Below are 26,650 nucleotides of genomic sequence, written 5' to 3' on the forward strand. Positions count from 1 at the left end.
GGCGAGGGCGTTGTTGTTTTCCCTCCCTCCTGCTGTTTTGTGGCTCGTGCCTCCCCGCGAGGGGCTCTGGAGCGGCCCGTGGCGCTCGAAGGGGTGGAGGGCTCGGGGCATGCTGCTCCAGTGGGGCCCCATGTCTATAATAAGGGGAAGACGCTAAAAATCCTGGTTTAGGGGGTTTTGTGGTGGAGTGGGGAGCAGGAGAAGCGAGCTGGGAGAGGACTGCAGTTGTTTTGTGTGCTCTGGATATGGTTCTGTGCAGCTTTTTCTAATTTTGGAGGCAAATCGGTTGTGAAAACAACTGATCTGTTTTTTTTGTTTTTGAAGACTCTAGTGTGTGTTGTTAAATACGCAGGCCGTCAGTGCATGTGTAATGTGTTAGGCTATTAAAAAAATGTCAGCCAAGCTGTAGTTGACATTTTGGACTTCTCTGACTTTTATTTCGTATTATTAGTATGTTAGTATTCTTTGTATAATGAAGATGCAAAAGGAAGGTTTTCTTGTTGTGACTAATTTTTAAGAAAGTTTTTAAATCACAGCTTTTATGGAATTAAATTTCTAACAGTATTTTTCTCACCTTGCTCATCATCCCTGACTGCAAAGGTTGCTGAAAAGACTCCCTCTGTCTCTTGGGTCCTGGAAATTGTCAAGTGATTACTTCCTGAACGTGGTAGTCTGATTTTAAAGTGGATTTATAGATATGTTTAGAGAAGGAGTGTTCATATTATTGTCCAAATAGTGGATTTATAACCAATAATTACATAAAGGAACAGACTTTTAAATTTTTTGAGTAACAGCTTACGTAACTTTTATATAAATGTGTATAGCTACTTTTATTTTTCATATACACGTGTATATGTGAAACAGAAGGAAGGTCTCTGATGAAATTACTGTTAGTGGCACTTTATTAATCTTGCACCATGCTGACAGATTGGAGATAAAGTTTCTTTATCAGCCTGTTTATTTATAAACATGTAAGTCCTTGTTTGGAAACTTAATATTGTATTGCTACAGTCAGTAGCTGATTTTGAAATTAAAGCTAGACTAAGGCCAACGAGACTTGATGATCAGAGTAGCTGTTTAAGTTTCAGACCTGAAATTGAGACTAGAAAGGCTGCAGGTTGCTGACTTCCTTGCATCAGATTGTGTTTCTGCATGTTTTTGGAGCACTGCTAAGGAAAAAAATACTTCATATAACAATATAACTGAAGAGAGAAATGAGCTCTGAACACAGTTTGTAAGATGCAAGACTTACTACTTGAAGGAATTATTTTTATAATTCATACCAAAAAAAAATTATACATTCTAAAAAATCAGTGTCATGGTGAGAAATAGTGTGGTATTTCTTTTGTTACAACTGTGTTTCTTGCTTAGCTTTTTGTAAGCTGTTGGTTTATCGAATACCTAGATGGATTAAAATGCATATAGGAGAGCATTGCAGGTATAGGAAGCAAGAAAAGTAAAGTACAACCTGCACTGTGGGTCTTTAAAGTTCAATTTGTGTGTAGGTTCAAGTTGGATCTCATGCCAACTGTTCTGAGACATCCCTGCTTTGTCTATTCTGAGTGAAATAAACTTGAAATAACAGTGCTGTCTTGTGTAAATTAACTGCTGTACAGGGCAGCTGTTATCCCCAGGAGAAGGTGATGGAATAGGTTTTATACCTCCTCCAACTTCAGTTTGCTGGGAATGGTGAAGTTAAAATTTTCTTAAAACTGTCAACACAGCTACCTGAGGTTAAGTTAAGGTTTTTGTGAAATTAAACTGTCCAACAGATTTATGCTGAATATGGAAGTGAGGTCAATTTAAAAATAACTTCTGAGAGTTTTATATTTATATTTATGTAGTAACAAATGATCAAACTCAATTTATTAAGTGTGATGGTGAAATTAAGAATATGTGGTTTTACCGTGAATCTTTAGTATCCTTAAGGGTATTTTAAAGCAAAATGTAGTAGAAAAGACTGAAAATTCTTCAGTCAAATCTGTTTGCATATTTGACATCAAATCTGTTTTAGTGAAAATACTGCTGGATTTCTATTGGAGATGGAAAATTTTGCTTAGTTTGCTAAATGAAATTAGACAACAAAAAAATAAGCTGTATAATAACCTGAATCAGGTTTAAATGAATGTGTCATCTATGGAGGCTAAATCTAAATAGCACTTCAGTTGTCTTTAAGAAAAGTTTATCTATGACTTAGCTTACAGAATTCTTGAAGACTTTACCTATTTAGGTGGAAGTTGGAGCACTAATGGCTGTCCTCATCTAACGTAGAAATACAGCTTTGAGAAAAGCTGCCTTGTTACACGGAGGTGAAGGAAACCTTGCATGCCAGGATTTTGTGGGTTGTGTTACTGGAGCAAAGCTGGAGCAGTTTCTGTGCACTTCTCAGTTTGCTGGGGAGGTGCAGTGCCAGGTACCGGAGCAATTATTGCTGCAGACCTGCCCAGTATGAATTCTGTGTTTTGGCTGTGGTGTATTCACTTATGCCACTCTATACCGGAGGACTGATACCTTGGGGGTTTCAACATAAATGTATTTTAAGGTACTGAGGCATGTAGTTTCCAATTTTTTAGCTTTCTAAACTGAAATCTAGAATATTATCGTAGTGTTGATTTCTAGTATACATTTGTATTTCCTTCATTCTATTTTGTGTTTGTTAAGTTGGTTTTTTAACTTTCAAAAGCAAAATTAGGCCTTTCTAGATCATAAGAAATACCTGGGTTTTTTCTGTTTTGTATGTACCTTTAGTAGGTAAATGCTAGATAGATTTGTACATAGGAATTAAAAATTGCTTTAACATCAGCACAGTAGATTTGGGCTCTTCCTTGTTGCCTCCTCTGGGTGGTGGTCTTGCTGGTGTGGAAGTTTTTTGCGTTCTGCCATGCATTTAATGGTAGCACATAGTTTTAACTTGGCATTAACGAGATAGTGCTGCCAAGAAATAGAGGAATGTGTGGAGATAAGCCATTCGCTGCACTCCTTTCCTGTTCTTGCACACAAAGAATCAGGTAATGCTTGGTTCAAATAAAGCACTCTGTGGAGCCCGTGAAGTTAGGAGGAGCAGATAAAATGCAGGCTATCTAGAAATAATTTTTCTTTTGAAATATTTTCCACAGGGTTGAGATAACAATGTTGATGGAATACCAGGAGTCATTGGCCCTTGTGAGGCTCAGGCCTGAATTATCTGCTTCAAATGCCAGCACAGTCCTTGAATTTCTAGGGGGTTTTTGTAATTATTAGTATAATGTTTGCATTTTGTTAAGAATGTGTTTTGACTATGAGGCAAGGTTATAATAATATAGATTTTTGAAGTTGGAGAATTTATAAAAGACAGTACATAGCTAAAATTGAAATCAGGAGAGCATAGTCTTTATGTCTTGGAGCCTGCAGACAGCCAATAAAGCATGTTGCTGAGATCAGCTGTTAATTCAGTGCTGGCACCTCGATAACAGGAAATTTTTAGTGTATGTTTGCTGTCTTTTGGGGAAGGAGCCTAAAAGCTTAGTAATTAATAATTCTTCCTTGTAAAAAAGCCTGAAACTAAAAAAAGCTTAATACTTCTGTAATGAAACAGGATATTTGAACTAGTTGGTCTCAAAGCTTGTGACCACTATAGTTTGGCCCGAATAGCCTTGTGTGTGCTGTGTTACGTTTCCTACCATTTTCAAAATTATTGCACAAACTGACAAAGCCTTTGCTAAGTTAGGATTTACATCTCTGCAAAAATTAAAAATTAAGTTTTATTCCCCACTCCCCTTTTTTGTTACAGGTAGAGCAAGTGAAATTACTGGATAGGTTCAGCACAAGCAATAAGTCACTGACGGGAACTCTGTACCTTACAGCAACTCATCTGTTATTCATAGATTCAAGCCAGAGAGAGACGTGGGTAAGGATAATGAATGCTTGCAGCTTAAAGGCATGGGCTCTCCAGATGCATTTGTTCTTCCTGATCTAAGGTTGAATTTGTTTACTAAAATGTTCTTTGTTGTTACCTCTACTCTCCTCCTTCATGGTATCATAATAAGTTAATGGTTCACAGATTATACTCTTGCGTGACACTGCTGCAGTTGAAATCAGGTCATGTTGAAAATTTTGACTTTTCCTCAAGCTGCTGTAATTTCTTCTGTAGCCTTAACTGGTATTTCTGAATGCATGTGTAGTGGTTTTCTTTAAATAACTGACTGGCACCATAATTCTGAGGCAGGAGTGGGAGACCTGATACATAGGTTAAGCATCAGGTTTAAAATTTCAGAGTTAACTTACATTGTAATTAGATTGTATTTAGGTTAAATGAGATAGCAAAAATCCTAAGATCTCGGGTTTGGTGGAATATCAAAGATAACATGCACTTTTTTAGAGCAGTAAGCAGCTGTTTCTTCACAAGTGTTCATCTCTGGAATAAAAGGTTTCAGATGGGGCCACAGCTGTTTGTTGACCATTACCAGTGTTGTGCAGTCAAAGCTGGCTAGTACAGTAATTCCCATTAGTTTTTATGCTCAGTGCCCTGATGGCATACATGTGGAGATCAAGTTGTGGCTCCCACTGGAGCCCACCCACTTGGCTTGAGTTAGTGCCTTAAGTCTTTCATCCTCCAGGATGAAATATCATCTCCCTGGCTGTGGTTATAATTTTTTTTTTTTCTGTAGGTGTATTTTCCTGGATTACCCTTAATCCTGTATCTTGGTTATCTGACTAAATGCCTTGTGGTGCTTTCAAGAAAATTTATTTTTCTGTTATTTTTTCTTGGATACAACGTACAACTTTGTACAAACCGAACTGTTATCTTTTCCTACAGAATGGGTTTTTGGGGAGAACACGGTTCAGAAGCATTGCTTGCTTGCACTTCCCTATGCACTACATTAAAAGGTTTCATTTTGGGGAAATTGAACCTATACTCCAAGTACTGCATTTTTGATGATAATGCAAATACCAAATATAATTATCATAATGTCTCCATGATAGTCTCTTTGTAAATGCATATTTGGCAGCATAGTTTTCATATGCCTGTCAAATTCTGATCAATGTTTAAGAGGATTTGATTGCTTCAGTGAGGTAATTGAAATTCTATCGAGAACATCTTGTTCAGTTGAGGTAATGTATCTGGACCTTTCTTCCCACAGTTGAACAGATGTTACTTTCTATGTGTTTACCTAAATCTTGTGTAGATTTGCCACACAGATAAATCTACGGAAGGCTTTTGTATGTCCATTGCTGTGGCAGTTCTGTTAAAGTGGTCATAAACATTTAGCTGAGAAACTGTCATGTTTATCTAATACAGCAAGTAATATAGGAGATGTTTTTCTTACGTCCTGTTTCTTCTGTAGATGTTAAATACTGGAGTTCTGACATCTTCAGGATCTTCTTTATCTTTCAAACATTGAATTCTTTTCCCTTACTTGCTTTATTTTGTCTGAAAATTCTGAAGTATGTTCCTGTAGATCCTTTAATAAAATAGATATCTTGTCTGGACACTGCCTAATGAGATATAAGCCTGTCAGTTAACAAAGTTAAAAGAAGACTGAACAACCACATTGGAGTTTTACATTTCACTTTTGCATTTAGAAGGATATTTAGTGTTTCTTACAAACATTAGGTAACACTTCAAAATGACAGAAGAGAATAATTAAATTTTTATAAATTTTAGTATCCTGATCAAAATGGCATTCTTGGATTTCTGCCTCTAAATGTATTTCTTTTTATAACTGACCGACAAAATTAGTCAAAATCCATATTCAGCATTGCTTAGTGTGTTGTCTTACATCTGCTGATCTAAACAGTATGCTGTTCTTATTTTTCATCAGCATGCTTACTCTGTGAGTTTTTGTATGTCACAGATACTACATCATCACATTGCTGCAGTGGAAAAACTTCCCTTGACTACTTCTGGCTGCCCCCTTGTCATCCAGTGCAAGAACTTCAGGATAGTTCACTTTGTTGTACCCAGAGAGAGAGATTGCCATGACATTTATAACTCTTTGCTTCAGCTATCAAGAACAGGTAATACTTGTAGCTAAAAAAGCCTTTGCAGTATATGCATGGATAACAAGTTGGGGGGTGTGTGTGTAAACCATGTCTCTTTCATTTATTTCTTTTAAACACGTGTAATGTAAAGTCTTACATGGATTTGGTATATAAATAGTTTTTTTGATTAAATATTAATCTGCATAAAAATTTAGAAGCTGTGTTGTCTGGCTTTGGTATGTCATTAATGTTTCTTAACAGCATGAGAGATCCCTTTAGTTTTTTTTTTGCATTTCTAGTGTTCTTCCTGAAATTGTGATTATAAATTTGTGTAGTCTCTCTTAATTGTGTTTCATAGATAAAAAACCCACTAAGCAAATCAGTTGTTACTAATTTCATGCAGTTTCAAAAATAAAGCTGAAATTTTGATGCTAGAATAACATTACCAATTCAGCTTTGCAAGAGACTTCTGTCACTTAGTATGGTCTTTTGCATTTTCTGCTTTGTGTTTAGAACAGTGCAAAGTGTCATCTGTGATAAGTAAATAGCATACTAGGAAAAACAAAATGTTGGAAAGCTTTTATTTTTTCAGGGAAACTTTAAAATTTAGTGTTTTAAAGGTCAGTAGGTATAAATTTCAGTTCTTGCCTCCCAAAATAGTTTGTTCTTTAAGTTCCTGTGAAGTCTTCTAATAATTTTGCCTTTTGCCTTAAGTTTGTCAGTCTTCATTTTGTGACCTGTGCTTTGCCCTTACGGCTTTAGAAATGTCTCTTCTGAAATAGGTCAAGCACACTCAGGAAAATTTTCATAACCTACCTCTGACTAAGTATCTGTAATTGTGTCAGTTAACTGTAGGATAGTTGCAAATAGATATTTCAAACGTGTCAAGTATCTGTTATTTAGTCTTGCTTCTGTGAATCTTGAAGCCTGAGACTTTCTCTCCATTACATATTCTTTACCTTTCAGCAAAATATGAAGAACTCTATGCCTTTTCTTATAATCCAAAACAAAATGAATCTGAGCAAGTCAAAGGTTGGCAACTTATTGATCTAGCAGAAGAATATAAGAGAATGGGAGTGCCAAATGCTTACTGGCAGTTGTCTGATGCAAACCGTGATTACAAGGTAAGTGTTGTAATGGAAACACATTCTGCTCTGCATCTGTTTCTGATGAGACCTACAGAAAACAGCCTAATACTATGAAATCACTTGGCTTGCAATATAAGCAAAAACTTGTAGGGAGAGAGAGTTAACTCCTTAATCAGTGTGCAATCTTACAACTTCCTGATTGAAGTTTTTCCTGAGGCCTCATTGAGAGAGCATGTGTATATGGATGCATGGGTTCTTTGGGATTGTTTGGAGAGTATACTTCACTGTTGGAAGCTCAGCCCCAGTGATTCTGGAGCTCTGCAGCTTTGTGATCTCTCTCTTAACTGAGCAGGATTCTACTTTAGCATTTGCAGTGCTGGCTGTGGTGGTGTGGCTGATTCTGAGATTAGATTTCATCTTACTTTGTGGTCTGCAAATACTAAAAAAGAGGGAAGTAATTGCAGTATTTTATCTGAAACACATTCTTAGCATTTCTACTGCAGAGTTGCCTGTTTGAGAATGAATGCTGGTATGGTGATGCTTGGCTGTGTAACTTGGATAGCGGTTTGTTCTACTTTATCCATGGCTTGTCTCCTTTGAGTTATTTACATGTGTGTAGAGAAACATCGTAGTGTTTATCCTTTGTGTCTTGATTCACCTTACATCTTTCAAATTGAATACAATAAAACTAGGGCAGACTTTGTACCTTCCCCATAAAATCGTTTTTGTCTGTGTCTTTCAGATTTGTGAAACCTATCCTAGAGAACTTTATGTTCCCAGAACTGCAAGCAAGCCCATAATTGTTGGTAGCTCCAAGTTCAGAAGCAAAGGAAGATTCCCAGTGCTGTCATATTATCACAAAAATAAAGAGGTATAGTGTGACTTCCTTTTGCTGCAAATGTGCTGAGAAGTGTTTCTTAACACTTGGCAGTAGTTCAAGGGTTGGTAAGGAGGTTCAAGTACAGTGGCTTGTGTGGCAAGGGTGTGACTCAGGATAACCCTGAATACAGCTGACAGGAGTGATGCCTAGCAGGATGCTGAGTAAGCCTAGGCAGTTTAAAAGAAATCCTTAAGTAATCAGTTGATAATCAGTCGAATCTCCTAAAGTTTTCAGGAACTAACATTAAGGTAACTGAAGATAGCTTTCTGTTAAGGGATCTGTCTTCCTTGGTGTATCAGGAATAAAATCTGTTAGGTCAAAATAGTGGGAAAACCTAAACAAAACCAATGATGGACCAACAAAATAACAGAATTGGTTCCTTAAGGAGTTATTTGCAAGGTAAAAAACCCTACAGAGTAGGAAATAAGATTTTGCAGAGAGGGATGTAAAGCAGCATGTATGAGTCTCAGCTGTGGAAGGAGAGGACTGTCACCTTGCTGAGTTAAAGATCTTGACTGATGAATGTGAAGCTACTAGATGGATTTAAACATAATTATGTTATTTAAACATTGGAAGATGTACCTGATGCCTTCTGAAATACAACATATTGAAAATTACATTACAAAAATTACATTAGGTGATAACAAATTGCATTTGCAATAATAAAATCATGTCTGCATTAATAAAACCACGCTTAATTCATTCCATATTAAGGGAGTAGCTTGCTTTCCTAAAGTGTAGTTTTTCCAGCCTGTACTTTTGTGAGTTTTTATGTCCATTATGTAAACTGATACCTTGCCCGTGTAGATGAACCTGAAAAACTGTTTTGATGAACCTGTAGGTTTAAGATGTAGGTACTGTGTTGTAAGGTTTCCAAGAGATGCGCTTAAAAAGTTGGAACACCTGAACTTTATTCAGTTTCCTGGTGCTATCGGCTGAATGAAACAATTCGTTTCAGTGTCTTTTGAGATTCTGCAAAGCACTTCAAGTACAGGTTTTAAACTGATGCTAATTTGTTCTTTGTTGTCTCTGGTAGGCTGCAATTTGCAGATGCAGTCAACCTCTCTCAGGTTTCAGTGCCAGGTGCCTGGAAGATGAGCACATGTTGCAAGCCATCAGTAAAGCAAATCCTTCAAATCGCTACATGTACGTGATGGATACCAGGCCGAAGGTAGGTACTCTGGGTGCTACAGACAAGCCTCTCCTCCTGAACATTAGAGTACAGGGATAGAGTGTAATTCTGAAAAATTTGGAGTTAAGTATAAGCAAAAACGGTTTAAAGATAAGATTAGGCCTCTCTTCAGGTGTTTAATTACTTGCTTTCTTAAAGAAGTTGAACCTGTCCCAGTAGTCAGCTAGAATCCACTGAATTTTGAGAGGTGCATATAAAATATACTTAAATCGTAGTTAAGAAGTAATAGTTGAGTGGGATCCAAGTACTTTAACTGTTTGAAATGAAATTCATGAAATGGTGAGCTGTGATGGGGTTTCTTCTTGGAATGGGAGAGAGTACTATGTTCTGTGTCTCAGAAAGGAGGAAGTGGGGGAAATTCTGTTGTAACATTCTGAGGTCATCATAGAATGGCTTGAGTTAGGAGGGGTCTTAAACATCATCTCCAACCCCTCTGAAGGTTGTTCAGAGCTCTGTCCAATCTGGCTTTGAACGCTTCCAGGATCCACAACTTCTCTGGGCACTTTTCCAGTGCCTCACCATCATACTTCATCACTGTTTAATTAAATTAAATTCTGTTATTTTATTAAGTTGAATTATGTTATGACCTGTGTTACAATCTGTGGGTAACTTTCACTCTTTATACCCATCAGCATTTCAGTTAGTATTAATTTCACTCAAGTGTCTGAACACAGGAGCTGAAAATGTCTGGGTCTTACTCTTTCCTTTGTAGATGAGTTGTTTTGTAGTGTCTTTGCTCAGAAATGTTTGGACACAAGTAAAGCTTTATTAGTTAGGAATCTGGAGAAGAGGATAGAAATTACTAAATGCATTATTCAGATGTATCAGTTCTAAATATAGACTATTTCTTTTTTTTATATCGATACTGTCCCTTTCTTCAGTGCTTTCAAGCTGGTTTGCCACAAATTGTGCATTAGAATCTGTTTATACTATGTGCTCTTGTGTTTTTTTCCCAATGTATTCAATTGAAATTGCTTGAATTTTGTTTCTTAATTTAATATTTTTATCCCAATAATGTTTTTCAGTATTTTTATTTTCCTCTTTTAAGCTTAATGCAATGGCTAACAGAGCTGCTGGGAAAGGCTATGAGAACGAAGACAACTACTCAAACATCAGGTTCCAGTTTGTTGGCATTGAAAATATTCATGTAATGAGATCTAGCTTGCAAAAACTGCTGGAAGGTATGTTTTAACTGTACTAAAACAGTGTATTTGAAAACAGGATAAGTGTTTTTCTGAAGCCTTTAGTAGTAGCTTTCACAAACTGCGTTGACATTTCTATGTTTTATTCCAGCTGTGTGTTTAGAACCAGTTTGCTGCGCTCTGTGGTAACGAATTACCTTAAACCTCGACCTTCAAACTGTAAACCCAACTGAATGGGGTTATTTTGAAGAAAATTGAATGGCACATACATCTTTAGTGAACTTTATTAGTATGTCAGTGAGAAAGACTGCTGTGTTTTCCAAGTGTGTGTCTGTAGATACATTTTCATTTACAGAATATCATTTCTTCAAGGAGTACTTTGTTCCACAGCATTCACAATAAGCATATGTACAACATTTGAGCTCCTTGACCTGGTGGGCCGCTTGAGTGCTTGTAGGTGTTTGTAGAGAAGGGGCAGGAGGAAACAAGAGCCACTTCACCATACCACTGCCTGCCTCCTGGTGGTGAAAATGGGGAGGCAGAAATGTGTTCATAATTGTGTTAATATTTTATTTAGGTAGACAGCTGAAAGAAAATTTAAGACATTTTGTTTAGTACCAATACTGAGATTAGAATACAGTAGGAGAAGTGAGGTTTCCACACCTGACAGACAATATCTGTGTAAGTGCTTGGCTTCTAGAATTATGCAAGTATTTCCAGTCGTGGAGAAGGTTTATGCTTGTATGGAAGCCTATTTTGATGAAGGGATCCTGGCTACATTAATCAAGATATCTTACAGACTAGTGGTGTAGTCTTCACTTTCATTGATTGGATGTGCTGCTAACCTATTCTTCAGGCCCTCTGCACGGAATCCTACGGAGCTTTGATAATACGTATCTGGTTATTCCTGCATGTGTTTTTTTCCTAAAGGAAAGATGAGAAGCATGATCCTGAGCTTGAGTTTTTAGATTTGACATAATCCCCCTTTCTCTTACTAATACGTTCAATTCTAGAAAACTAGCTAATAAATCTTAATTGTTATTTTTATTTTTATTGGGAGGCCTGCTACTGTGTAATAATGTCTGATGCAGAAGTGTGTGCATCACACAGTTTAGCTTCACAGACTTCATATTCATTTCATTTCACAATCCCACCAGCAAAACTTAGTAAATATGTTTCTGTAACTTTCCTTAAAGATGGAATATGTTTTAGTTTTTCCTTGTGTGGAGAATTGGTTTGTTTAAACACTATTGAACAATGTAATGAGTGATCTCTATTGCTTGTTTTCCACATAAGCTTTTTTAGTAAATGAACTCAGTTGTTCTACCTCTGTTCAGTCTGTACTGAGATTCACTAGAGTTTTGCTGAATTCCACTCTAGAAGTAGGAGCCTCTTCAGGGGTAGGAAGGACCCTTAAAATTTAGGGATGTATGCAATAATTTACTCTTCATCCCCCTCTAGAAATGTGCCATTGGTAGGATGATCAGGGAGAAAATGCCATGAAAATGGCTCATAGCTTGAAATGAGGAAAATGCCATTTAGCTTCTGTGTACTCATTTCCCCTGAATGTGCTGAACTGAATGTTCTCAAATCAGAGCGTGATACCAGTGATGCTGTTTGTTCAAGCACCACTGTAACTGGGACTGCCCTCAGTTGTTTGGGCTTTTTATACCAAACAACTGTTATTCATTGTTTGGTGTGTGTCCTGCTCCTCGGCTCTGTGTCTGCCTGATTTCCTTCAGAACCTAATGATTCCAGTGGCAAGCCGAATGTGAGACGTAATCCTTCCCAACATCTTCTTGTAATGGGACAACACCATGGAGCATGCTAGGGGGATTTACAGTCTATTCTTCATTTTGGATTCAGCTGTTACTCAAATATCTTGCATGCAGTGGTTCAAAACTTTTCTAAAATAGTTTTCTTCAGCATGAACATAATGACTCTGGCCCCCAATGAGCAGACTACAACGCTCATGGGCGAAACTTCACATAGGCTAAATTTGTAGCTGTCATATTAAATACAAAGTTCAGTTTTTATATATTTAAATTACAAAGTTGCATAACAGAAGAGATTGAACTCTGATAAGCAAAAGGATTTTGTGTATATCAAGAGGGAGCATTTCTGCAGATGTTTGGGGGAAAAGCCCAACAGATGCTGCGATCTGTTGCATATGTTTTTATGGTGGAAGCGGGTTAACTGAGGCCATTTTGTGAGTTATGTGGAGTTTTCTGTATAGGGAAAGGGATTAGCTAGGTTTTTTTATTTGTTAAAAAACAACCTCTGTCTACAACCTGCTGTGCTTCACTCTGCAGGTCTAGTCACCTCCTGAACTGCTGCCTGAGGCTTTGCTAGTAGTGTGAATAATGACAATCGGACAAGGGAACATTGAGGTTTTGGGGCTTACATCCATGCAGGGCTTGTGTTTTTTGTGATGGGATCCATATAGGCAGAACTATCTTGAATCTCATTTATTGTGAAGTAGCTGAATTAACTTAGTGGTACTAAAATGGTACCATAAATCATCTTTGACCTTTTAGAAGACCATAAGGAACTGGAAAATAACTTTTTTCAGCATTTAAGAATTGGAACAGTATCAATGCAGTTGATTGAATCACCAACCAGTATAAAAATGCCTGTGTTAATTAACAGAAATGGAAAGTAACTCTTGGGGCTCAACATATGTGTTCCCATCTCTGCCTTCATTTATAAAAATATAGAAATCTAGCTAGAAAGGGGAAATACTAGTGGTGAAATATTTCTGCCAAGCTGAAAATTGTGATCAGAAGCAGATTTTGACAGCAGTATCTGGGTGAAAACAAACTGAGGGCTGGAAGCCTGTTTATTTTCTAGCTGGAAAGCTTGTGCTTTATACTCTTAAGTTACAGAATGTGTGGGTGTGCTGCCATGAAGAATATCTCTAGACATGGCTTCGTCTGTCCAGTTCCTTCCCTGCAGATGTTTGAATTTCCAGATACTTGACTATTTTCAGTTTCTTTCCTTTACCAAAGAGTGGTGGACCTGTTTGTGTACTGTTGTGACTGATGAGGTGTATGGAACCACTGGTATAGAGAATGACTTGATCCATTCAGCTAGCTCACATTCTCATCTGATTTCCTTCACGTGCTAGATCTTTTGGAAGCAGAACTCTTGCCTAATGATGCCTTTCAAGGACAAAGGAAAGCTGGCTTGCTTTTAGTTCTTTTACTGATATTTACAGACTAACCTTTAAAAGTAGGTCTTCTGTCCTGGGATTTCTTGGTGTTTTGTTACCTCATTGTGCTGTGGTTTGCTAGATAGTTTTGTAGATGATGAAGATCTGTGGGTTTTAGAAAAGGTGCTGCAATACTTATTTGGAAGCCTGTCATTCTTCTAGTATTTAGCAGCACCTGGCACTATGAATCTTCCTGAGCAGTGGGAAGTGTACCAAAACTTGTTTGGCTGAAAGCTGAGAAACATCTAGTGCAGATACAGGAAAGCTCTTTGATGCAGTGATTTGAGTTTATAGCCCTCATTACATCAGGGGACTTGATTGAATATGAAGCTGCATCACAGAATGATTTGATGAATTTTGTTCTCTACTTTTGCTGCTGACTCACTTCCTTCCATGGTCAGATATAAAGATGATTTTGCAGCTGTTGTATCCCTACTGCTGACTTTCATCTACAGAACCTTTTTATTTTCATCTGGGGCCCAATGCTTTAGAATCGTAAAATCATTTAGGTTGAAAAAGACTTGTAAGATCATCAAGTCCAGCTGTTAAGCTTAGTGGAAAGTAGGCTTCCACTGTGGAAGAGGCAGGTATTTTTGTAGCTGCCAGCCTTGGGTATCTTCTCTTAGAATTATATAGCTGAAGTTATGTTAGCCAGCAAATTTTTGCTTTAATGGTCAGAAGTTTGTCATGTTTGGACAGTAATGTAACTGTGTGAGTTACTATTCAAAATTGTACAAGAACCAGGTTACCTGTCTCACATGTGAATTGGTGTCTGTGTGCGAATCTTTTGGTCTACCTCTGCATCTCTTGCTGCTACACTGCAAAGCATTTTTCCTTTAATTTAAGTTCTTCCTTGCCTTCTGAATTGACATTATTGTTACAGGATCCAAGTATATTAGGGAAGAATGGTAGAGATCAGTCAGAAATGTAGTGTGTCAAGTCCGAAGGTAGACAAAATCTCAAATGGATTTGATTTCGTCCCTGTGTTCTTGTACTGCACTTACTTTATTCTCCTAAGCAGGGTGGAAGTGATGAAACTCTGGCAGTGTCACTGCTCTGAACTGTGTATATTGTCTGGATGCAGTTACTTCCCTCCTACTAGTAGTAATTAAGTTTCCAGTAAGTCTTTGGCATTTGCATTGCCTTCCTTGGTAAGACAAGAGTAAGGCTTCCTAGTGGGGATAACCACTGTATTTACTTGGAATGTCATTTTGTTAAAAAGACACAAAGATCATACTCTTGTCACTCGTGGTTATGTAGTTCTGCAGAGTTGAATTCTGACTGGACAACATTTTGTAGTACCCCTCCCTTAACCATTTGATTCGAAATGAAACGACCACTCAACTTAGAATATAGTGGATTAGAAACAACATGCATTTATTCTTCTTTCCACATTGCAGGGTGTAGGTATCTGCAACTGCTTAAGGCTTTTTAACTCTTGGTTTCTTTCAGTCAGTGGCACAAGGGGTTTGTCTGTCAATGACTTTTTGTCTGGTCTGGAGAATTCTGGATGGCTGCGTCACATCAAAGCTGTGTTGGATGCTGCTGTCTTTCTAGCCAAGGTAACTTGCATGAAAAGCTGAAACCTACCAGAAAAAAATATGTTTAATATTATGTAATGTATAAAATTCTGCAACTGACCTTTTTGGAGGTAGGTGCTTAGTATATAGACCAGTACATCTAATATGCTGGTTAAAGTATTATGTGTTTCTTTATGTTTAGAGATATTAAATATTCCAGCTAATGTTCTGGGATTTTTTGAATGCTATTTGGTCAAGTTGTTGGGAGACAAAGGGATTCTTATGCTTCCTGCTTCTATAGGTATTTTTGAAAGGTGTAACCAGTTTAGTGGTGGATGGAACAAACTATTATTCAGCGTATCCTGAAAAATAGAACCGGGGCAGTAATTGTAGAGCAGCCAAGGTGGCTATGCTGACTTCATTTGGCAAGGAAATAGGATTCTGTGAATAACTCAGAGGAACAATTGCCTTTGCCAAGCACTTATGAAGGCAAGGGCTTGATCTCATGGGAGTGGGTAAAGAAAAAACCTGGATCTTTGTTTTTGCTAGGTCAAATAATAAGGAGTTATCTCAGTTAAAAGTGGGTGATGGTCCCAAAGATGACCCTCAAAAATGTCTGAGCCAACAGGAGTTGATTTCTCAGCAGAAGCTAATAAGCATTTCCTAGGCCTTTAGTTTTATGTAGCATAATGATGAACAAGTGGTATCCTTAATGATGTGTTGATGTCGTTTGGTTTTTTTTAATCTGTACTCTGTAATGTACAATCTAATTATTGTTAGGTTTTCTTGTCAATTTAGTTTTACAAGGGAGAGAGAGAGAGAAGGGGAAACCCCTGAAGAGGTTGGGGTATGTAAAGGTGGTAGTTGAATTCCTTTTCTCTTCAAGGAGTTTTCTATACTTCCATGAAGAGAAGTTCCTACTTTCTGATAATGTTAATTCTTTTCCTCATAGTAAACATTTTCCTGGCTTTGTTAAATAAGATGGCCTATGCTATGAGTTGGAAATAAACGTAGTGTTTTTATTTATTTACTAGTTTTTCACTTCTGTCTATAAAAGATCATTGATTAAGAAACAACTGTGTTTTGCAGGCAATAGCAGTTGAGAGTGCAAGTGTACTGGTGCACTGTTCAGATGGCTGGGATAGGACTTCCCAAGTTTGTTCTCTTGGAGCTCTCTTGCTAGATTCCTATTACAGAACAATCAAAGGATTCATGGTAAGTAGATGTTGAGTTGCAATGTTGAGTTTTTCCTTGGTAAAGAAAGGGTGTAAAATGTTTGAGTGTGAAAGGGAGCAGAGTAAACATGCTGTTTGGGATTTTTTTTGTAGTTACAAGTGTAAAATGAGATCTGCAGCATATTGATAAATATTTCATATAGAAATAGTTTGCTACTTGTAAAAAACATTCATTTAAAATCTAAAAAACTGAAATACAAATAGCAGATTGCTTTAGTCACCCTGCAGAAATGTTGCAATGATTGCCTTTTGCATCCAAACAAGTCCCTTATCTATGACATAGAAGGATTCCAAAGTGAGGTAGCCCATGTACTAAATTACAGCAGCTCTGTGTTTTATCATTTGTCTCCAAACCAACATTTTTAAAATCTAAAAATGACAATTCCCCCCGTGATAGAGACTTAAAGATGTCTAAGCAGTCTAAATTTCTTCATCTTTTTGTAGAGAGAGAAGAATTTCAATACAATTATTCCAAATTTTAGACTAGGAAAATCTACAGTGTCCTTCAGTGACAAGGCAAGGTGTTATGGGAACTCCTCAAAAATAATACATAAAACTAGTTCAATGTATTGGCTAGACCTAACTGCCACAAATATTACAAACATTGAAAGTGAAGTTGAGGAAGAATTAGAAGAGGATTAATTTATGTAAATAGTGAGAATGTGTGTAATCTTTAGGGAAGTAATTTAATCTTTTTGGGTTTTGATTAATCCTTGCTTTCACATGAATTTCTGTGAAGGTCCTGTGTTGTTTTTGGTGCTTGATAGTGAACAAAGTGATAAAACAAGCTGGTGTGGATATTAACAAACTTACTGCTATAAATGTTAGAAAGAATATATTATATGGTTTTATGTAAACTCTGATAGCAGGCATGCAATTTTTCCTATTCTTTGCCACAGAAAGTTAATAAACTACTAGTGAAATCATGCAACGTTTTTCTTAAAATTATCAGGTACCTGATTAGCAAGTTGCTTAACTTTTTTTACTAGTTTTGGAAATGTACTTTGAGAATCGTGTGAAAAACTTCCAAGAAAATCAAGAAGCTACAAAGTGATAAATAGTTCTTTCTACTGTAGCTTATTGGACTCAGATTTAAAGTACAATATATTGATATCCTGTGGGGTTAATACTGTAGGTGTAAGATTGAGTAATATTTTACATGACATTTTGGTTTTTTTACCCTCCAGGTCTTGATAGAGAAAGACTGGATCTCTTTTGGGCACAAGTTCTCTGACAGGTAGTTCACTCCTCCGATACAGGAACGTGTATACAGTGAACCGAACTAAGTATTTTTAAACAAAAGACAGCTTATATTTCTAGACACACTGCACCAGTTCAGCAATGAGTAAGCTGTTTTCAGGAGACAAGGCACTCGTCTTGCTGTCTACAGTGTATTGCAATTTATTCGAATACCTGTTGGATAATTGATCTTTATTGCAGACATAAATTTTTAGTGCTCCTGGTGCCTTGTTCTCAGAAGCTGATGACTGCAGCAAGGTCTGCACCTATGTATAGACAGTGCAAAACCAATCTAAAGCTACATCCCAGCTATTTAGGCAATATGAAACACATAGTTTTGATGTCTTTAAAGATAAGTTTGCATTTACGTTTACTTTGATGATGAAGTCACGCCTACCTTTAGAAGTCCTCTATGTTAAGAGTTCTGTTTTTTCCCTTGATCTGCCTGTCATCACGTATGACAATAGCCTTGCTGCTATTTACTGCTTATTCATTTGCTTTTAGCTGGTATACTCCACATGTTGACTGTGACTGTTAGACACAAAGGAACTTAACTGTCTTATGTTGCTATTTTGTACTTAATATAGATGTGATTACTTACAAGTCAGAAAAACAGGTTAAATATAGACTTATTTCTATTCAAAAATTGTCCCAGTTCTTGAAGTTAGGTGCTCAATTTCCAAATCAAAGCTAGTGTCAAATTAAGGTGCTGTCGTTTAAAAACAATTGCAGCTAAGACTTTCTTGATTTCTAACTTAAACCAGTTTCAATCTGTTTATGGAATCTTTTTCAGGTGTTGTCAGTTGGATGGTGATCCGAAAGAGATCTCACCAGTGTTCACCCAGTTTTTAGAAAGTGTGTGGAATCTGACTGAGCAGTTTCCACAAGCCTTTGAGTACAATGAAGCTTTCCTCCTTCAAATCCATGAACACGTCCATTCGTGCCAGTTTGGTAACTTCCTTGGAAACTGTCAAAAAGAACGAGAAGAGCTAAAGTAAGCAGGCACATTGTAATGTGTCTTTTGTTTATTCTGGAAGACTAAGAACTTCCATGAATCTTCTTCATTTTAGGCTCTGAATAGAGGAAGGATTGGTAGTACTGAAAACTGTGTTGAACTGCATCAGGGAACAGCAGTGCTTCTTGTGCTTTTACGTGCTGAAGACAGTCTTTCTAATACTGGGAGAAAATCACATGCTTCATTTTCATAGGGAAAATTAAAGGATCTTTCCTCCTCATCTAGTTTTTGGTGGGTTTTTTTCACTCTAAAAGTAGGTAAGCTTAAGTTTGGGAGCATCATGGCATTTCCTCTCCCAATCCCTTTTTAGGTAACCTTAAAATTCTTGCCTGCTCAAGACTACTCAGTTAGAACTATTAGTAGGATATCTTCCAATGCATTTAGTTGGAAAACTTCTGTGAAGTTTTTATCAGTTCATCTCACACTGTATTTTAAAAGCATTTATTTCAAATAGGCAAAACTTGAACACCATAAGCAGTATCTTCTGGTTTTCTGCTTGCAGTCAGTGTGTTGACCTCTATCTCTTTTTGCTTTAAGACTAAAAGAGAAGACCTATTCCTTGTGGCCGTTCCTTTTGGCTGAACAGAAGAAATACCAGAATCCTCTGTATAATCCAGACTTTTCTCCAGAACTAACTCTTTTGGAGCCTAATACAGTATCATTCAATTTTAAGTAAGTCTAAATAAGATACAGTATTTTTTCTTCAGCTCTGTCATTATCTTGCATAGTTAAACCTGTCTGTTCTGTGCAGGTTTTGGAGAAATATGTACCATCAGTTTGATCGAAGTATGCATCCCAGGCAGTCTGTGTTCAATCTTATCATGAATACAAGTGAGCAAAATAAACAACTGGAGGAAGACATTAAAGAACTGGAAGCTGTAAGTATTACAAAATAAATGTGTACTTGTGACCTGTTCTGTTCTTCAGATTACAGTTGGAATAGTGCTGCTGGCTTTCACATGAATGTCACTGCTGTATGGCCTAGCACTTTCACTGTGTAATGGTGACTTGGACTTTCACTGTTTGCTTCTATGATCAGTGCTCTAAGGCACTATTTATTCTGCTTTATTAATGAACTGTATTATGTGAAAGTGCTACTATCAAAGCCTTACTGATGGTAAGTTTCACAGAAGCTTAACCTACATTAAGCTATCTTTGGTAATGAGGTATCCATGTAGCTGCAGCTGTGTTGCTAAACTGAGGAGACTGAAAATGTTTTATTTTCATTATAGCTACTAAAATGGAAACAGTAAGTATTGTCCTTCTTTTAACTTCATATGCAGGTGCATGCTGTTGTAAGTCACCATAATGATGGGTCATGGACATTGTAATGCTTTTATGAAGACAGGGCTAAATCCAGCGATCAGATGTCTATAATTGACTTCTAGGTGCTACAGTAAACAGCCAGGAAAGGCTGATAGATACTTCTGTTACAGTCAGTTAAGGTGCTGAAACTTCAGAATAATACCTTTTAAAGAATGCAAAAGTCTTTTGACTATAAGTTTTAATACTTGTGTGTGGATAGAAATGGTTACACAACTCCTGTATATTATGTTGGGAGGGAAAGGGAGGAAGTACAGCTTTTCTAGGAGGAGAGATTTTATTAGACTGATCCTCCTGTAATGTAATGAATGAATGTCACTTAATCTAATACTGTTTCAAATCTTAATTTTATATTTTAAAATTTTTATACAATTGAAGCAGTAAGGTGAAGAAAACTCAAGATGAAGCCATCCAAAGAATAAGCAAGATGGAAAGTGGAGCCTCAGCTTTGAATTTTCTAGAACCTCATTCCCAGATGTTAACTTCACCTGAGCCTACATTTGTCACTTGAGTGAAGAAGAGATGTAGTTGTTTGAAATCCTGATGTAGACTTTGCTATTGCTGTTGTCATCTATAAAAAGTTGATGTCAAGAGACACCAGTCTTCTGGTTCTAGTCTCAGTTCTAATAAAACACAAGCACATCAACAAAGAAATCTGTTCACGTAACTAGTGCAAGCTCCCAGTTACTGGGTGAGTGAGTTTGAATTAAAAACAAAAACAAAACAAGCAAACAACCTGAACCATGGAACTGAAAAATCCCTCAATCCAAATCTTTCCTATTCTCTTGCTCATGCTGGCAGGATACATTCTTTTCCCCTTTCCTGTTTTTCAGTTGACTTTTTTAGCATATTCATGCATTTGAACAAACTGTATTGGCATTTCTTGGATCTAAAGGAAAGATGTTTTTGAAGGTTTTTATGAAGGATAGAAGGGCTTTAGGTATCAAACTGCTTTGTCATTAAGAGACTCGTGGTCTTTAAGAGACTGCAAGATCCCTGTTTGCTACAGTACCAAGGCCTGTCTTCCTCTGCCTCTACTCCAGAAAGTATTCCCATCTTGATAGCAACCAAACAAGGGGCAACCCTGGAGGAACCTCTCCTTCTCTTGAGATATTGATAGGCGTTCTTTGTTTTCTGCTTATCTGCAAATTGTAAGCAAACAGTGCTTGTAGCATCTGCTGTAAACTGTGGGGAATAAGATCATAAGGAATGGCCTAACATTCAACAATACTGTTACCTGTCTAACCTAGGGTATGTAACACAGAGTTCTGCAGACACTGAGTTAGCCAGCAAAAGAAGGGGATACATTTCCTTTAAAAGCACAATATTATCAGTAAAGAGTCATGCACGCTGTTAGTAACTGTTCTTTGTATTTCAGAAAATAAAGCAGAGAAACGGCCAGTCAGATGTGGTCCTTGTGAAGGAGCAGGAACAGACGGCTCGTCTCTCCCCCGTGGCACAGAAGACCCCTCCGTGCTTCCAGAAGGAGCAGCCGCCGATGCCAGTGAATGACGCCGTGCGAACCATAGAGGGCAGCAACACAGCAGACAACCGCTACAGCGAACTTGTGTCCGAGTTCTCCAAAGCTGAGCCTGCCGTTGTCAGCTTGGAGTACGGAGTGGCCAGGATGACCTGCTAATTGAAATCTGGCCCTGTGTTCTTCTAGACTGATTAAATGGAGAGATGGGTCATTTTCAGGACTGCATGACCAAAGCACGATTTGTATATCTGCAAGTTTTGTCAATGTAGACTAGAACAGCATGCTAGTTGTCAAGTGTTTGCTGTTCTTTTAAGGGGGGGGAAAAGATGTAGTTGTCTTTTTGAAAGGAATAGGGCATTTGGTAAGTAGTGGCTAAAAAATCAAGGAGTGGTATGTCTTTGGACTTAGGTCAGTTTGCACTAAATTGATTTAAATAGTAATATTTCTTTATTCAGTATAGGAAACCACAGGTGGTCTTTCACAAGTTGATTTTATTTGGACAAGAAAACTTGAACTTTCTATTTTAGGAACTGAAGCTACTTGTATATATCTCATATGAATATGTATTCCCTTGCTTAGTGTCACCGAGTACTAACTTTCAGTGTGTTAAGTGCCATGGAAAAGTATGACATATTTCAAATCGTAAATAGTTGGCCTTAAACCTGTCAGATCAACGATTTTGTCCTTTACTACTGCAGTCTACCTGGCTCTGTTTACATTGTATTTGCTCAAATTTTTATATCCTTAAAACAGGACTGAATATAGCGAATGAAGCATGCCTAAGCTGGCACAGCCTTTCAGCAAATAGCTATATGAATGTTAACTTATCACTTAAGACTTTTTTCTTCCATTTCCTCTGTTGTTTAAAATATTATAGATTGACCTGATTTTCCTCTCTGGCAGCTCAGTAGATTGAGCATCATTAAAGCTGCAGGTTGTCTGACCTTAAGTGTTTTGATTTGTGGCAAGGTATTTAAATGTGAAATAAGACATGTTATGTAAGAAAACAAAACCTAGCCAATAACTGAATAGTCAGGTTCATTCAGATTGTTTACTGTGCAAGAATGCAAGCAGAACTTTTAGAAATGTAGTCTACTGACGTTGTTCCCAAATTAGAAAAAAAAAAATCACGTGTCTGAAGCTCATGAGAAATGGAGTGCCTCCTAAATGTTTCAGTAGAAGAAAATTTTGATTATTCGTGAAAACCCTTCTCACCTTGTAAAAACGTGTCCAACCTGTGCATATTTTAAGTAATTTTAGTACCTGGAGATTTTTATGTATTTGGAGAGAGGACAAAAACTTCTAGCAGCATGCAGTAGAGATCATGGAACACAAGAAAAAAGGGGGAAATTTACAGTTTGTGTGCTTAACTATGTATCTGTAATCTTCTAGTAAGGGTGAAGGATTTTCTGAAGTTTGTCTCATGATAGATTTTCTGATCATGTAACAGAATAAGGGAGAAAAATGTTGGTCCATTTTTAAATAGAGGTATGAATGATAACTTTGGGTATTAAGATCCCTAATTATGTTAGATTAATGCTACTGACCTTTTACATCTTGATTAAAATAATTTTTGGTTTCAAATGAAAATAATTTAATTCTCATCCTAATCCCTGAAGTGTATTTTGTCACAATTACTGGTGTGCACAATTTGACAGAATTTGGCAGCATTTCCCTCTGCACCATATTGGATCCAGGGCTCTTAGCAAGGCCAGTATAGGTCAAGATCAAGGTGCACTTGTGGAGCTGTCTGGGAGAACCTAGCTGTGACTCTTGTATCGGGCTATTAATTCACCCATTTCACTTATTTAATTTTTAAAACATAAGCATTTCTATTTCCAAAGATACAAGCATGGTGTCATATTTAAAATACATTGTCCAGTTATTTAAACACATTTAGAATGTCTCCACTACAGGTTTTGATAGTTTCATGTGTGCACAAGTGGTGCCTTACAGGGTTGCAGCATGAGAGGGTTTTTGTGCCTTGTTATTTATTGTCTCCCCTTCTCCCTCACCTTCTGTATTAACTTTGTTCCATGGTTTTCCTTTGTAAAAACATCTTGTATATTAAGCTTGTATTGTACCACAGTAGTGAAACAAACTTATTGCTGACAATATAGGTAGGTGTTACCAATTTGTACTTGTATTAATATTTAGCTGCTCTGGTGTGCCATGTACACTTTTCCTATTTATTGTTTAGAGTTTATAGACTCAAAAGATTATATTAAGCTTTTTTGCAAATATCGTCGTATGTTGTTTTTACTGTAACAGCCATCTGAGTGCCCCTGTATACAAGGCTTTTGGAGAGAAATCTGTTCCCTTCCAGTACGGTTACAGTGAGTTTATTTCAGTCTTCAGGTCCTTTTTATTGGCAGACACGTCAGATCACCTTTAAAGGGCCATAAAACTCTCTGAGCTTGCTTCCCCATCAAAAAATACAATACTTCCTGATGTGTAGTAAATATTTTACTCCAGTTAATATGTGAATAGAGTTTTATAAGGCTGTTTTGTAGAGCAACCACCTTGTAAGGTTCAGGTAGCTCTGCCAACTCAACCCCTAGGGTCACCAGTGAGGAAAGTTCCTGCAGAGAGGCATCTGTCCCTTCTCATTTGCTGTTTAGGTCTAAGCCAAAACTACCTAAAGCACATGGGACCTGTGGTGAAGTGAATAGATGGTAGTCAAGTGAGCTCCAACAGAAAGCTTGGCAGGATGGCCAGGACTCAGCACAGTGGGGCTGTTCTGTGTCCTTCGAGAAGGATTTTAAAAAAAATCAAGCAAATGAACTAAAATATTGTGGCAGAAGCCTAGGAAAAGAACTAATTTTAATTCTAATTTCAGTGGATGAGCTTTTCTTCATCCTGAATATGCTACTCCAAGAGCAGTTACATACGGAAAGGCACCTCGTACAGATCAAAGTAATGTGCAGAATCCTCTCAGGCTGTGACATTAGTTTGTGGGTGGTATGCTCACCAGTTGCTTGGGAATATAATGTCCTAGACAGAAAGTTGGTACATTTGATTCTGCTCCATAGGTTGCAAGATTTTGACACCTGACAATTCTGTGCTTCATCTTAAGGAGGTCTCCTTAGGTGAAGCTTTTGAGTTTCTATATTCTGTGCTGTGCTTGATCTTTATTCTTTTAATGAACAAAGCTGATAGTCTCACCTGAAAAAACTGATTTCACTTTGGTACTCCAGGCAATTTAAAATATTTATTTCATTAGTATGGAAAGAGTTGGGCTTATTTTTTTGGGAGGCTTGCTAGTGTCATAAAGTATTCTTCAATACAAGTTGAAATATCCAACTGTTCTGTTTTGTAGGGCGACGGCCAAATCAACAGACTAAGAAATTAATTAGGCAGCACTGAACTGAGCCTGTGCGTTTTCTACCCATGTCCAATTACTAGTGACCTAAATCTAGGGCAGAAGCCTGAAGTCTGGAGTGTCCGTTTAGAGAACTGGAGCAGCAGTCCTTCCATAAAACCGCACATCCCTATGTGGAACAAATGCCCTAATATAATGGTTTTGTAGAGGGAAAGCTAGCACAAATCAAACTGTGACAGTTTGATGTGTCTCCTCAGGGTAAGCTCAGTGGAGAATGCCTTGCTGGGAAAGCTGATGTGTTCTTCCTCTCTAGTCGCTGTTTTCCTGAGGCCTTTTGCTAAAGTAACACATCAGCAAGTCTCTGAGAACTTGCTCCTCCCATTCCGGTAAACTGAGCACAAAACTGGATGCACGGTTGGGCTGAAGTGAGGCTGGTGTAGCTTGGCTTAAGTACTGTTCTCTTAAGGCAGTGATATAAATAATACAGGGAAACTGGATGTTAAAATAGCACAGGGCACATGTTGTCAACTTCAGTTCTGTAGAGTGCTGCCCTGCTCCGGAGCAAGTGTGACTGGCATGAGGGCCTCACGTAAGCACGATTGCTTTCTAGTTAGTTTAAAGATAATCTGATTTCAAACTAGATCATCCCCCCAGTGGTATTTATAGATCTTTAGGTCATAACCTAAAGGTTGCTCTTAGAACTCATGTTTATTTGCTAATAGTTTCAAACCTGTGGCTGATCATAGGCTAAGTGTACTGGTTGTGAAACCTATATTAACATTTAGAATTAGGTCTTTAGATTGAGGTCTGCTTGGACTTGCTTTCACCATTTACGCCACACTTTCCTCCTAGTGTTGCTTATTGTGGTGCTTGACAACCATCAGATGTAATGGGCTTCTTAATGCTTAGGATGTTTCAATAACCTGAGGTTTCTGTGGCTTTCTTCCACTACTCTGAAGGCACACATCAGCCTTAGTGAACAGTGTGAGTGAATTCATGCTTGATCTAGCTAGCTTGACCTGCCTCCATGTTAAATAACACTGAAATTCAGCACAGCATCATCATTCAGTGGTGCAACTTCTGTACGCACAATAGGCTTAAGGAAAGGGATGGAGTCGGGGACCCTTGTCACAGCATGTAGCAAGGAACAGGACACTGCAGGGGTATGACTCATAAAGTAGAAGCAGTAGAGCTATTTTGATGTCCAGCAGCAACTCCGGGACTTGAGGTGGAAGGTCAGAGGCATACTGCTTCTGAGATCAGTTTCCAGGTCCCAGAGAATTCAGTGACCTGGTCTGTTAAACACTTGTTGCTGAGCTGTTCTGTGCTGGCCTCGAGGAGCAGAAAATATATATGGGTGTGTGTTTCTTAATCTACTGGCTTCATGTAATAAATGTCCTGAGGTGACGTTGAAATTGGAGCACAATATCTTGTTTATTCTTGTTTATATTTTAACTCTTGAGGTCAGTTGCATACTGTTTGTAACTAGGTGGGATTATAGTTTTGGCACGCACTGTAAGTGTTTTCCATCTTAATGACAAGGTTAGCACATACATATCTTGTGCTTTGTATCTCTGCATATATTTCTGCTGAGTGCTTTTCTTGCAAGCAGGCAGCCTTGGTCCCATGATGCTGCTCCACCAAGCATTCCTCGTTACCTAACATTACAGATTGGTTTCCTTGCTTTGTTTTACTATTGCTCTTCAGCCTTACAGTTTCTCTTTATGGCTGTCTGTTGGCAATGTCCCTTGACAAGTGTCTTTCCATCGAAGAAAATGGGTTTAGTGTTTTTCTGTCTCTCAGGGATTTTTACCCCTGAACTAGTGAACTTGAAAAGTAGCGCTTACTCTCCCCTTTGGGGCTTTGCAGTGCCTGTTGACTTCCACAGTCAGTTTGGTTACACATTTTAAATTCAGACATGGCTATTTAAAATAAATAAATATAAAACTTAGTCGTTTCACTAGCATTTATTGCTCTATGTAATGTTTTCTGTAAAAGTCATTTATCTGTGTGCTGGGATCATGCTTGATGTATATTCCTGA

General features: G+C 37.7%; 1 protein-coding gene across 2 annotated transcripts in view; it reads left to right on the plus strand.

Moving 5' to 3' along the window:
- MTMR6 (myotubularin related protein 6) overlaps positions 1 to 24,995 on the plus strand; it is a 27,445-nt gene extending 2,450 nt beyond the window's left edge. The window contains exons 2-14 of one of the 2 annotated variants that reach the window (XM_017730763.1): positions 3,770 to 3,886; positions 5,835 to 5,997; positions 6,928 to 7,085; positions 7,792 to 7,920; positions 8,966 to 9,100; positions 10,170 to 10,302; positions 14,927 to 15,036; positions 16,084 to 16,209; positions 17,417 to 17,466; positions 18,262 to 18,462; positions 19,021 to 19,155; positions 19,235 to 19,361; positions 20,185 to 20,497. In XM_017730763.1, the coding sequence (XP_017586252.1) occupies positions 3,770 to 3,886; positions 5,835 to 5,997; positions 6,928 to 7,085; positions 7,792 to 7,920; positions 8,966 to 9,100; positions 10,170 to 10,302; positions 14,927 to 15,036; positions 16,084 to 16,209; positions 17,417 to 17,466; positions 18,262 to 18,462; positions 19,021 to 19,155; positions 19,235 to 19,361; positions 20,185 to 20,190 (1,590 nt within the window). In that variant the 3' untranslated portion in view covers positions 20,191 to 20,497. Of the gene's footprint in view, positions 1 to 3,769; positions 3,887 to 5,834; positions 5,998 to 6,927; positions 7,086 to 7,791; positions 7,921 to 8,965; positions 9,101 to 10,169; positions 10,303 to 14,926; positions 15,037 to 16,083; positions 16,210 to 17,416; positions 17,467 to 18,261; positions 18,463 to 19,020; positions 19,156 to 19,234; positions 19,362 to 20,184; positions 20,498 to 21,184 lie in introns of those variants that run through there. The other variant, XM_017730762.1, reaches the window with a different exon arrangement.
- The last annotated feature ends 1,655 nt before the right edge of the window (positions 24,996 to 26,650 follow it).

The sequence above is a fragment of the Corvus brachyrhynchos genome, unplaced genomic scaffold (genome assembly GCF_000691975.1).
Source record: "Corvus brachyrhynchos isolate BGI_N302 unplaced genomic scaffold, ASM69197v1 scaffold363, whole genome shotgun sequence".
Taxonomy (NCBI): Eukaryota; Metazoa; Chordata; class Aves; order Passeriformes; family Corvidae; genus Corvus; species Corvus brachyrhynchos.